The sequence below is a fragment of the Brachycentrus maculatus genome, unplaced genomic scaffold, assembly GCF_059751285.1.
Source record: "Brachycentrus maculatus isolate JH-2025_06_01 unplaced genomic scaffold, ASM5975128v1 h1tg000550l, whole genome shotgun sequence".
NCBI classification, from domain to species: Eukaryota; Metazoa; Arthropoda; class Insecta; order Trichoptera; family Brachycentridae; genus Brachycentrus; species Brachycentrus maculatus.
The window spans coordinates 414,799-429,666 of NW_028281294.1; the positions used below are offsets into that span (position 1 = coordinate 414,799).

The 14,868-nt window shown below is 28.3% G+C and overlaps 2 protein-coding genes and 1 long non-coding RNA gene across 6 annotated transcripts in view; 2 read left to right on the top strand and 1 right to left on the bottom strand.

Moving 5' to 3' along the window:
• The window catches only part of LOC148301525 (uncharacterized), a 213,380-nt gene that overhangs the window by 180,718 nt on the left and 17,794 nt on the right, over positions 1-14,868 (bottom strand). The gene's annotated exons all lie outside the window — the stretch shown is intronic.
• The window catches only part of LOC148301526 (uncharacterized), a 100,653-nt gene that overhangs the window by 76,131 nt on the left and 9,654 nt on the right, over positions 1-14,868 (top strand). The window lies entirely within an intron of this gene.
• The window catches only part of LOC148301527 (uncharacterized), a 96,313-nt gene that overhangs the window by 75,661 nt on the left and 5,784 nt on the right, over positions 1-14,868 (top strand). Inside the window, exons 1-2 of one of the 4 annotated variants that reach the window (XM_088273116.1) lie at positions 5,958-6,248; positions 12,688-14,028. The exons of 2 other annotated variants lie outside the window; for them this stretch is intronic. In XM_088273116.1, the coding sequence (XP_088129242.1) occupies positions 12,688-13,866 (1,179 nt within the window). In that variant the 5' untranslated portion in view covers positions 5,958-6,248 and the 3' untranslated portion in view covers positions 13,867-14,028. Of the gene's footprint in view, positions 1-5,957; positions 6,249-12,687; positions 14,029-14,868 lie in introns of those variants that run through there. One more of the 4 variants, XM_088273115.1, reaches the window with a different exon arrangement.

Genomic DNA, 14,868 nt, shown 5'->3' on the forward strand with positions numbered 1-14,868 from the left:
ATATGTGATACACATTTTTTCGGTGTCAAATTAAATCCCATATCGTAATCCACCTTAGCAATGTCACTAATCAAAAAACAGATTGCGATCAAAATTTGTGCCTTTTAGTTGAGTTTGAGTTTGAGTTGTAAATATAAAGTACGTACCAATACACAAGCATAATATATATATATATATATATATATATATATATATATATATATATATATATATATATATATATATATATATATATATATATATATATATATATACATATATATATAAATATATATGTATATATATATATATATAAATGTGTATATATATATATATATATATATATATATATATATATATATATATATATATATATATATATATATATATATATATTTAATAACAAAATTGTTTATTTTGCTTTATTACTATTTATATATTTCTGTTTTTCCCTTTTATTAATATTTTCTTTTTATTTTGTAATTTATTTGTTATTCGGCCTTCATTTCGAATATTTCTTTTGTAAGTTATTAATCTTTTTATCTATTATGCTCATATAAATATAATTTCAATTTTACTTTAATATTATTATTTTTACCATACAAAATGTTACATGTTACGTTTTATATTACAAATTTGTTTTATTTAGCTATTTTCTCCAGCCGTAAAAATATTTATTTCAAAAAGCTTAAGAAATTTAGATTAAACTATCTGTTCATTGTATTAAAGTGTTTGTTAGATGAATTAATTGAAAAAAAAAATATTCATGTAACCAATTCGAATATTTTTATGTATAAAACTTACATCTTAAAATAAGTTTGAAAATATATTATAAATGTGCATTTAATTTTTTTTAATAACTTGACTCCATTCAGTAGGTATTTTTTAAAATTATGTACGACAGAGCTTTTCTCATTGTATTGTTTTATTAATTCTCATGACGCATTTATATTATTGTGCGTTATTTAGAAAACGTGATTATTAGAACAATGGATAAAATTAATAGCGAATTTTACAGTAATTATATTGATACGTGACATCTGGCTTGTACAAGCATTTACTGGTATTTCCATAACTCATGTAGTCACAATTGTTATCGGTTTGCTAATCGCAACAATTTCAGGTGTTGTTAATGTTCAATAACTTGGAGTTTCTAGTTTTCAGTTGTGCTTATAAATTCTTCTTCTTCTTTTCACAGTTTTGCTCTAGATTGATAGATCCAGATTGCCGAAAGTCCAAGTGACTCTGAAATCTAGCTAAGACTTATACCTACAGCACCACTTATCATGGCCCTTCTTAGGCTTCAACTTTTGTAGCCTATTCCTACTCGTGAGTTTAGTCTATATGTTTAAAATTACTTTAATTTCATGTAATTCATAATTGAAAATTCTAGCCAAATCAATCGCAATCTCTATACAGCGACTTGGCGCTATAATGAAACCTCTCTTAAGTTTCCAGGGCAAAATAAATGTCTCCTTTCTATGCTGCGTTTACTTTCCACTTTGCCTTAAACTATAGGAAGATCATTCTGTATTTCTTTGGTTTATCATTTGGATTTATACAATTGATTTTACACTACACGCGTTTGTTTTAGATAAAGCAATTTTTTCTACATTTTCAAGTTCTGATTGTGGATAAGATTGATTTTAAAGCTCGGCTGTGGTTCCGTGATTAGTGTCGCGGAGTTTGACTCAGAATTTCTAGGTTCGTATCCACTCTACCACAAAATGATTCGTATATTAATAAAAAAACGCTGAGGTTTACGTTAACATTATGAAGTGATTTTTAGTACTTACTTAAATATTTCTCTTTGAAATATTAAAAGCGAATCATTTCGATTTTTGACATTTTTGAGTAGACGAATAATTATTGTTAAATAGTTACCTTAACTTTTTTTATACAAAACTAAATTTAAAGTACCTATCACTTTATTATTTTTTGTTTTCCTTATATCTATTTATATTGATTGTGCTTATGCAACACCATGTATCATGTCACTATTTATTAATCACCCCTTTGAAATTAGATGTATTTTCAATAAAAGAGCGAAATGTTTGTCACATTGTATATGAATGTAAGCATATTATTTGCACATTCATACATCTATTGACGACACATTGAGATTAATGTTTATATTACTCATCTAATAACAGGCGTGACGTTCACATGCCCAATTCACCTTGAATACTAATATTCTTAAAACAATCTATGCAAATAATAATTACAGTACATGATCCATAAATGTACATTTATTATCCTTTTATTCTTTCAATGTTCATTTATTTATTTACTTGTCAACGAATCGAAAACTAAACTTCGTTAGGCATCTTAATAGTAAATTTCTTCAGTATTGAGTTCATACAAAATTAATATTTATTTCATTTTAGTACCGATGTTTATAAAATTATATCCTCTTCAACGAGGTACAGAAGATCTAGTAACTAACCTACATTTAAACTAACTAGCTTTCTTACTATCATCCTGCTTCTCCGGAGGGGTAGACAAAGCAAACAGAACGCTACACCAATCCATCTTTGCATGAAATCTTCGCCTCTTCCACATTCATGCATTTCCTCATACATACCTGCCTATGAATCCGACTCCTGACTTGACCAATTTCAACTATTTGAAATACTTAGTCGTGTCAAGTTTTCCTCGATCTTCCTCTGCTCCAACGACATTCGCCTCATAACTTTGTTTTGCTATTCTTTATTTACGAATTCAATTCACATGCCCAAACTGTCTCAATACACCATTCTTAATTTAATCGATAATACTTATCTTAGCCTTGCATTATTTTGTTGTACAAACATTCGAATATTTATCGTAGGTACATCGTTTTGCCGCAGTCTGAGAGATTGCGTTTCGACTGCAGTCAGTCTACTTTCAACCTCATTTAACTACACAGTATGTAACATATTCAACACTTTAACGGTAAACCAATGTTTCAAAAAAAAATATCCTTATACATATTTTCAAGATGAAACCAGGGCATCAGTCTTAAATGGAGATTAAATGAGCCTATCAATGTTTCATCAGATACAAGTTCTTATTTCCACTCCCTATTATAGAACCTGAATATTGAGACCGGCCTGCTTCCGACTGACCGAGAGTTAATATAAACATCTGCTTTGCGTTCATCATCTTAAGTTTACGATTCAGACTTTAGAAGGATGCAACATACTGTGTTTATAACTTTGATGTAAACGACGTATTTCCCAGATAAATAAAAATACTTTTTAAATCGTATTTTCCTATCTTTGCCTTAGAACCTGCTATGGAATTTGAATGACGTATTACGCGCATAAAACTCGAAGAATCTAATACTATTTTCTCGGTACTAACACATGTACTCGAAGAAATCGTAAACTGAAGTAGGGAAATGTGACTAGTATCGCGTAGGTAAACATTAAATTAGACTTCGTACCACGATTATATTTAGATGTAGTATAAGTGTCGATTGATGGCAACTTCTAGATTTTAACAATTTTTAAGCAAATTAAATAAATATATTATTTACATATATTTTTGACATATATCCTAGGGTAAATTTCATATAACTGACGATGGAGGGTCTTACTAAACATTCAGACGATATGTATCCGTCAATTTCACTGTCGAGGTATGCTAAACTAGTTGAACAAAGCTCCTGGTTGACAATCGGAGGACCCTAGTTCAAATCCTGGAGCAGATTTTTTTTTCTGTGATTTGTTTTTTTTAAATTTAATAGAATATAAACTTTAAAAGACTTTTTTAAATTGTATTTTTATAAGAAATGAATAGTAACTTCATGTTTGTATGAATGTAGGTAAATACTCATAAATACAACATTGGTATATGAGAGTATTTATGAAAATGAATACAATGTTTTAATTTTTTTATTTGGCGCTTGTTTTTTTTTCCTATGCAACACTCAGTAAAATAATTATTCTTTAAATGTTTGTGTTTAAAATGAATTATTTCCTGTAAAACAAATGCAGTAATTAATTCTAGCAAATTAGAGTATTTATTTTCTTTGCATCTTATACGCGCATAGTGATGCATAGAGCAGTGTTAATGTATTAATATCTTAATCATATACTATATGAATGCAAGGTGATCAGTATTACGCTTCAGGGTAGCATGTAGTATAAATATTACACTTAATATCGTCAGGAATATAACCTGAGACCTAAATCACGTAGGCAAATGTGCTAATCATTAAAAAGAATTGAAGTAAGTATAATAAAGTTTAATTCATGTATGTGGGTTAATATAATTTACTCGTTTTCAGACAAAGTCAATAAGCTTATTTTGGTAGAAACGTTTAGTAAATACGCGTCATGCACGGCAGCATGCATTCCGAAATTGCTATCGTGAAATGTACAAAAAAAAACTTAGGAATTGAAAATACTTTCTATCACAATCGAACATCATATACATGGAAATTTCAATAAAAGATGTCTAATTGAGTCAATAAATTAACTAAGTCCATCTTCATAAATGGGAAAATCATTGCAATTTTTTAGAACTCAAAAATGTACTTACATGTTCAGCTTTATAATAATACATCACTTTTATAACAATGCATTTTACAACCACGGTGTATAAAAAACATGATTTAATTTGTTTACTTATATACATTTATTATATCTGAACAAAACATTTTTTTAAGATTTGAATATATATTAACTTCTAAAATAATGTATATTTTGTAGTAGACCGTTTGAATTGTCAACGAAGTCATAAATTATATTTCTATTTTTTCAGTCACTAAAGCATTTCTTCTCAGTTTTTATTCACGCTACGTTTAAATAATCTACCTTCATGTTTTTTTTAATACTGTACAACAATGTTTTCATTCATCATCTCTTCGCAAAAAAAATTGAGTTGGTAACATAAATGACGTTATTTACTTTTTTTCAGTAACGGGTTCACGAACGATGAAATTGAGATGTATATATATATATATATATATATATATATATATATATATATATATATATATATATATATATATATATATATATATATATATATATATATATATATATATATATATATATATATATATATATATATATATATATATATATATATATATATATATATATATATATATATATATATATATATATATATATATATATATATATATATATATATATATATATATATATATATATATATATATATATATATATACATACATATATATATATATATATATATATATATATATATATATATATATATATATATATATATATACATATATATATATATATATACATATATATATATATATATATATATATATATATATATATATATATATATATATATATATATATATATATATATATGTATAAATTATTATTATGATTACTTTGAAAACAATTTCTAAAATAATAAAATGTATGTTTGGATAATTTATTTTATACTGTTCAACTTCAAATACCACTTCGAGGGCGCTTTAATTAAACTTTGAAATATAAAATTGAAATTAAATATATTTATAATATTGTGTAGTCAACATAACTAACTAACTAACTAACCATCACGCCGCTTCCCCGCAGGGGTAGGCAGAGAGAATAGAGCGCCACACCACTCTGTCCTTGCAAATATTCTTCGCCTCTTCCACATATGTGTAGTTGTGTAGTCAACATATTTATTGTAATATTATGAACTTAAGTACAGTTTGATAAAAAAATGTATTACATTTTTTGATCAGTGGAAATGATCCTTAAGAAATTTTGGCAATAATATTTTTTTGACAATTTGTAGATATTTTTTTGACAGATAAAATAATGTAAATATTGGAGATTATCATTTATCGATCTGGGTCGATAAATCGATATTCTTAACGTTTTCGATTCCAATTGCTTCGATTCCAATGCTTTTTAAGAAGCATCGAGCATTCCGTATTCTACTTGATCGTATCGCGTCGGTGACCTGTGTTCCTTTATATACCCACTCTTCCGCGTGGTTATAAAACAGTCGCTCATAAGCGTTCGCTGCGATCGAACGTTGACGAAACGGTGTATGCCTACTTGCAAACTGTGTGCGAACTTTTCCGATTTATCTCTCCGATCGTTTTCTGCACTCCTGGTGAAGGAATATTTTTGTAATATCGAATATTTTATAAAAACAGAAAGTTTTATTTGCTTCGTTAATATGTGGATAAGAAACTACGGCAAATTGTGAATAAATAAAAATTAAGTGAAAATAATATTATTTTATCCAGTGACTAGTGCCAAAGAAAATTGAAGGAGAACATCACACTTACAGTAAGTATTTTTTTATATTACTTAAAAAGATTAATGGTATTTATGCAAATTGTATATTGTAGGACTTTACTTTGTTATTCACTTTATGATATTTAATTACTTAAAAGTAACTTGATCAGTTTTTGCTTGTAATATAATAATGAGAAAATAAATATTTCTTATTTTTATGTTGACCCGTCACTATTTATTTATATAATTTGAAAGTCAGGGGTCAAATTCGTTATGTAACAATTTAGTTGATTAAACATAATGAGGTCTCAACATGTCTTAGCAATTAAATCTCAATTTTAATATTCTTTATTTGCATCAAAATAGGTTTTACCGGTGTATATTGTTGAGAAAACAAGTTTTCGTCACTCACACTAAAGAAAGATGAAGCGAAGAATTTTACCGTTAAATTGGCAGTGTTACTTATTATCGTGGATAATTGCGTTTGACCACCAACTCTCATATTAGTTTGATGTACCTTCATACTTGCTGTTATATTTGGACGTCATATGATGCTGGTCAACTGGTCGACTTACGGTTTTTTTACTGCATTCTTCTACATCTGTTATTTTCTACATGCAGACAGGCATCTAACATTCTTCGAAGGATTTTTTCTGACACGATGTACATTAAAGACGACTTTTAATTTTTTCACGTCATTTTTTTTTATTAATAATATTATTTTAACTTAATATTTTTTATTGGTGTCCTCTTGCATACTTGACGATAGAAAACTTCGATGTTTATTGAATCGGTAAAAATGAAATGGTGGTCTAATATAATTTTTTGGAAAAGCATACTTTATGATTTAATTATTTGAACTCTTAAAAGTTTTTAAATTATATTTTTAATAATGTAAACTTTGGTAAAAATTACGTGTGTTTTGCTGATTTTTGAATAACATACTGTATAAAAAGGAAGATAGTTCACATACATAAGTTCTCTTCAATATCAGGGATTAATTTTTTGAATATATGTATAACATTTTGAAGCGTAAGTGAAAGGTTGAAAATTATAAAATGATAAACAGAATCCTTTCAACGCATTGTCATTTTTATTTAAGCTTTGAAGCTACCCTTTTAAAATTGTTTTTGATACTTGTTTATTATTCCGCTTTTATTTTAATGTATATTTTCAATATGCTGCTTTCAAAGTTTCATCTGAATAAGGTTTTTATTTCAAGATATTTTAGCAACTGGATAATTATTTTTATAATGATAGAATCAGGTTGTTTTGCATTCTTGAAATCCTGTCTTCAAAGATAATGATTTCCTACAGACTGGAATTAAAATCACATTAACTCTTTTAGACCTAAAACATTTTTACATAGGACGTGGATACAAGGTCGTGAAGTAATTCAAAATATATTTTTTTGTGTTAATTGTTATTTTGTTAGTAATTTGTAAAATTTAATGATCAGAATTATAAAAAGTCGGTAGGTTTGGTATTAATTTAAAATCCAAAGATTTTTTAGTGAATGCTAAAACAATAGTTTCAAACTATTACATATAATATAATAGTAAAAAAAACTATAATATAGTTTAAAAGCCAAATTAAACGTTGATTTGAAAAAACTAATTATTTCGTTCAGCCATTTTTATTCCCATGTATAAAGATAATAGTTCGATGTACGTAATAAAAACATTTGAAATAATCCACGATATTTAAAAATGATAAATATAGCTTTACGTTTGTGATACATGTTTTTGAATATAGTTATAGTATAATTTTTTACCAGTTGAAACATTAGAATAATTTATTTTAGGCTTGAAACGGGTCGGAATTGGTGAAATATATTCATTAAAATCGTATCCTTATGTCTTTTATTATTAAAACTTAAAAAAACTTTGATAGGATTTTCAATATTTCCCTAATTATCGTTAGCCTCAAATGCTTGCTTATTTTAGATTTTAAAAAAATATTAACATTGAATATACGTTAGTGCTTGTTTATATCAAAAACAATGAAATATTAAAAAAAAATGTGATATAATTAGGCAGATGAAGTATAATAATATGTTTTTATTTTTATTACGACGTTAGCATTTCTTTTAAATCCTTTACATCTTATTATAGGTTAATTATGTTCAATATTCGCTATGGGAATCAATTCAATACCCACGACTTTGTAATCAGGTGCCATTATTTTCTCATTCATGGGAAATACTTGTATTTTAAATGTCAACATTTGATTGAAGAATAAAGTCGGACGTTGCAACACTAGCACAAGGTTTCAATAAGAAAGCCCATATTATTATATGCATACATTTCATTAAAAAAATTATTGACCTTTTAAATGAATCTATCGGTCCTGCAATTTGACATCATGATAAAATAGATGGCCTTTGATAACCTTAATACGATACTTAAGTTTTTTTGAAAATTATTTACAGCGTGTATGTATGAAATTACATACATATGTTACATGTTTCCTCTCAATTCTGTTTTAATTACTTTTTAGTTTATAAAGCTAAATTTTATGCAGATTTTTTATTCATGTCTCAACATAGATTTTTAAAAAAGTATACCAATATCACTGGTATGTTTTTGGTTTGTTGGAACATATTGCTTTTTAACAATAAGCCCACCAATGTAAATATTTCTTTTCTGTATATGAAGTTTAAATAAAATAAATTTATTATTTTTTGGCAGTCACTTTACGGTAATATCTATCGATTTTAAATTTAAATCTTACTTGGTAATATTATTAATAGTGGTATTTATCAAGGAAAACTTTAGTTTTAAAAAATATGGAAGTCAAAGTGAAGCAAAGTCCACAATTTCTGAACAGGAATTTGGAAATATCGTGTAAATGTATCGACGATATTTTTAGGTTAAATAGTCTTCCATGGCGAAATAACGTTGTCTTTATAGAAAATTCATGCAATATTAAAAAAAATATATGTAAAACCGATTAACCGAAAGCAGGTTAGTAAGGACGAGTATCGATATATCTCAAAAAATATATATTATAGATAACAGGAAAACCACCCAAAATATTTTTTTTAATAACAAAATGCATCTTTATTTCCTGTACGGAATTTGCGCTCGGAAAATCAAATCCGGCAAACCCCATCTCACTATAAATATGTAAAATATTTTTTCTTGACTGTTAAATGAAAAATTATAATTAATTTCTACCCGGATTAAATATGTCACGTTAGTATGCGGAGAAGTATTTTAAAGGCATGTCAACAGATTACATTTGCCTAATTTGGCTGGAGTCAAGAGGCCAAGCGTTTTCTAAGCATATTGACATAATGAGTACATGTGATGTTTCATATTGACATGCTCATTTTTTTCCGAAGGTCACGTTAAACCAGCAAGACCAGTTTTTTCGTCGCGGTTTAATTTTATTTATAAAGTAAATATTAACTTAAACAAAGCTTATAGTGAGCTTCTTTTCAAGGTAATAAAAAAACTTATTTTTTAATGGAATAACTCTCTAACCCTCTTTTTATTCTTAAATTTAATTTTAAAAATAGTGTTGCAAAAAATAATGATATTCTTTGAATTTCTTCTGTTATTTGTTATGGCATAGTTAGTTGTCATGTTTTGAGTAATAAACTTTTTAATATTATATTTTAAAAAAAACTTAGTATTTTTATGAATGAACATACCTTTTAGCACATAAACTATCAAAGGCCGACTAGTCAGCTTTTCGCTGCCAACCGTAAAAGACCAAATACCTTTTAGTCGGTTTTTCCAACGTAAATTAAATTAAATTTATTCAATCAACAACAAAATCCGGAGATACAATAGATGCAATTTTAGGTTGGTAAATAAAGTTGGTTAATTTAATGTTAAAAATGAGTTATATTAACAACTAATCGTTATCAGTATTTCTCATAACGTAGTATTGTCGTGGATGTTTCTTTTAACTTAATTGCTTTATTTACACATGATATCTTTGATTGCTTATCGTGAATGCATTTTTTTAAACGTATTGTTTCCAAATATCATTTTTATTTTAAAAAAATAATATTAAATAATAAATCAAAAAGTTTGCAGTGGAATATAAGATGATAGGTTTTTTAAAGTAGGTAATTAGACTTTGAAAACATTCTTTAAAATTTTTGCTTTTTGACCGTAATAGCAGCGCCATCTGTTAAACATAACAGCAACAAACGCAAAAAAATATTGCTCATGATGGACAGCGTGCTTTTTGACAGTTGATGTCACTTTCTGACATTTTCTATGGTTTCGATTGCTCTGTCGTTTCAAAGATTTTTAATTTTTTCATTGCTACACAACAAGCAATGTGGAATCGAACGGATTAGAAATGTGTGTTTTCTATTTCATTTATTTTTCGTATATCGCTCATTTGGTGCAACAATGACGGAATTATATTTTTTAAAACAAGTTAAATATGTCAAAATGTGCGGAAAGACTGTTTACATCGGGAGACACATCGAAATAATTGATTTTAAGGTGAAATGCTGCGAGATGGCGCGAGTGTCATTGTAGAATTGAGCAAAATGGCGCCATATCTGTTGGTACAACATCTGACTGGCATCTCCTGCAATATTTCTAAAAGTGTCATTACCCCAATTAAAGCTAATAAAATATGTAAATAAAAATTTTTACAGAGTAATAGACTCTGTATAGAGAATCTTAGTTTACATAAAATCTTAAAATATCCACAAATTTTGAAAGAGATAATTTATTAGTCCTAACTAAAAATTATTCAAAAAATATTTAACACTGAAAATATTCATTTATTTATTGATTTGGCGTTTAATTTGTAGAACTCCATTTTAATTTATGCATTAATTTTAAATCAAACACAGAATTTTTGAGTCTACTAAGTTGTATTTTATTAACAAAAACACATAAAAAATTATATTGTGACAATTATTTCGCCTTGTTAGGGCATTATCAAACAAACATTCGTTTGCTAATGCCCTAACAAGGCGAAACAATTGTCACAATATATTGTTTTCATGTGTTTTTGTTAATAAAATACAACTTAGTAGACTCAAAAAATCTGTGTTTGATTTAAAATTAATACATAAACTGAAAATATTCCGCGACCAAATTTTTTAAATATCTTTTAAAATCGTTGGTTTTAAAATTTTAAAAAATAACTGCTATTTGAACAAATTATAATCGAGCAAAGTTACATCAAACATACTGAGGATTATTTAATGATATTTCAGTTTGTTCATATTTTTATGATATCTGTACACGAAAAGGCGTGTTTATCTGCGCGTTGATATTGCGTCACGAAATATCTCTGAGTTTAACACACTTACCACTTTTTCGCGTGAATTGTAATATGAATACTGTATTTAATTAACTATACAAATACAGTGTTTTAGCATCACTATATTGTGAAACCCGTCCCATAATTGGAAATTCTGGAATAAATGAAGGTCAAATTCAGAGTTTGAATGCAAATACATGTAGTTCCGAAATTATAATGAAGCGGGGATAGTCGCCAATTATTTGCTAGTGCCGCGACCGCAGAGTGTAATGAAATGTTTAAATAGTAAATCAAAAAAATATCCCAATATTTTGAGTGTTTTCAAATGTTGTGAATAAAATAAGCTGCATAAAAAAATTTAATCATGTTTTCAGAGCGATTCAATCAAAATAAATAGCAAAATAAGAAAAAATAAAAATATATTTAATTCAAGTTTTGCCTGGTAAATATTATTATTTCTTAATATCTATTCTGACACGGAATGCATAGAAATACGTGTCACAATAAATTTTAAGCAATAATGGTATTTACCAAGTACATCTTAAATCAAATATTGATTGATATTACCACAAAGTGACTGCCGAATCAATTAACGAGAAAATTTAAATTGTTACTTGCGTATTATATAAATATCGTATGCATTAAGCTGAACCGCTTTTATGAAAAACGGATTTTTTAAGCGTTCACCAGTCATTATGATTTTAGTGCTCACAAACAAAGCAAGAAGTTCTATTGACCTCTTGAGCTACAAGAATATATTTTTTCAAAATGCTACAAATTAATATAAAAATTAAATTAATTCTATACTTAGATCGTCATTTCACCATTTTTTTCTATAGGCAGCTTAGCGAGTTAAATGTAAAGGTTCCGATTAAAAAGATCAACCTGAAAAATAGTGCATATTCATAGTAAAGTTTTACATTATGTACTAATTTGCCTTTATATTATTGATGATCTAGAATAACACTCCGTCAATCCAATGATCTACCGTATGCACTACTAGGTGCGAATTTGAGTGGAAAAGGGATTTAAACTGTGTCATAATTAATATTTAATAAATATATAATATTGATATTTCATTTTAAAAATAAAACTACAGTAAAAATAAATTGTTGGATGCTAATTTATATATTTACAATAAAAAAAATTAGTTTTTAAAAAAATCCTACAGTTTATTGATTTATATAGATTTTTTGTTAAATATAAAATAAAGAGCCTTTCGAATAAATATATGTTTTTTTTGCAGATGTCTCTAAAGACGAAGACGTTACTTTACCTGTTGGTAATCATCTACGCAGTTTCTCTCACGGAAGCCTTTAATAGCGACCGAAGAAAAGATCAGAATGAAGCAAATAAAGCCGCGTCGCGTGCCCTTCATATCCCGGACGATCCAGCAGACTTGCCATTAAGTAAATCGATGAACGTCAAGGTTCCAGATCATCCGCACCAAGAGCCTAAAACTCGCGTGAGAAGAGCGAGGCAGAGACACGACAGGATCTCCAGAGATTCGCAATTCGATCCAGAAATGGAAGCGATTTTCAACTCGCAAATGCAAACGTATTTACCGAGTCAAGTAACCGATCAATCGGGCATTTTCCCAGATGCCAACAGAGGGTACAATTACCAACAACCCTTCTTCAACCCTTTCCAGACTCGTCCGCAAACAGTCCATAATACATTTATCCCCCAAGGAGACCAAGTGAATAATTATTACTATCCAAATCCCACCGTAAATGTTCCATGGAACAATGCGCAAAGTGGTTTTCCAGCGCCATTTTTCAATGGACAATTCCTCATTGTTCCTGTGCCCGTTTGTATGCCCAATACTCCGCCGACTGATGAAACTAATAGTAATATTACAGGTTTCCCAACCAGAGGCGATTTTGACGTTAATGTCGATGATTATTACAATTCTTTGACTGGAATTAATTTGGGCGTTGTGAGACCGATCCGGCCGCCCTCGGTAACGCAGCCGCCCGTCGAGCACGTCGATCCCAACGATGTTAGACCTCCGGCGTCCTCGATTCTCGTGCAGTCGAGGCCCCCATTGAGCGTCCCTCAGCCGAGGCCCCCTTCGAGCCTCACTCAGTCTAGGCCTTCGTCCTCCACCAACCAGGGCAGACCTCGTCCCAACAGACCCAATAGCCAGAGACCTAGCAACCAGAGGCCCAGCCCGCAGAGACCGATGCAGAACGGCAATCGTAACCCGCAGCAGAACGTGCAAGACGTACAGAAAGTCACCGACGCCGACCGCTGCGTTTGGGCCATCATCAAGTGCTGTCCTTTGACCGCGAACCAGAACGACTGCTTCACTCGGCTCGGGTGTCCGGGAGCATTTTACGATAATCCTTGCGATACCGAGCTCGGAAAATCTCTTTCTGAAATTGCCACCAGTGTGCAAGAAAATGGATTGATATTTTCATAATTTAGCCTGTGTATGATTCTACTAAGACGCTTTATAATAAAGTCTTAATTGATCTTTGTTGTTCCTTTATAGATGTACGTATTTGCAGCGACCTTTCTACAGTATGTACCGCATTTTAATGCAATAATTTTAAGGTTTAGGTATGTACTTTATGAATCTTAACTGAAGATTATATATATATATATATATATATATATATATATATATATATATATATATATATATATATATATATATATATATATATATGTATATAGAGTTTTTTTTATAATTATAATGTGAAGCTGCTAGCGTTTGACAAATTAATATTTAGCAATCTATGTTTTGAAAATATGATCAAAATGCAGAAGGTATTTTTTACATGAAATATGATCTTATTATAATAAGTTATTTGTGAGTCCGACATTCGGATGATATTCTTTTACAATGTGCCAAAATTGTGTGAAATTTAACAAATCTTTAATTTGATACTTAGTTGCATTAAAATTTTGTTGCAATAAATCGTCAATTGATGTTAGTATAATAGCTGTAGTCAATTATTATTTGCGAAATAGGTCAAATAAACGATAATTGTACCATGGTGTTTTCCACACTTTGATACTGAATTGTTTTTACCATTTTTGCTAAATAAAACATCATAGAGTATAAAAATATTTAAAAATACATTTCTTACAGTATTAAAAATATATATATATTTAACAGTTGAAAAGAAACTTTTCTTTTTCCTTTTACATGAAAATCGGTTTTATTTTATTCTAGTTTATCAATAAACTTTGTTAAGCTATCGCAACGTTATGTATTTATTAATTGATTTAATCATAAGTATACTTTCTAATGACTTTTTGACTTTTTTTATTTACAATATGAATAAGTTTTGGATTGTTTGATATAAGGATGTAAAATTTGGCTCAAAATTTTAATTTTTTTATCGATTCTAATTTTATATATGATCATTCTTAAAAAAGGGTTTTAAAAAATATGTTTTAAATATTTTAAAATCGG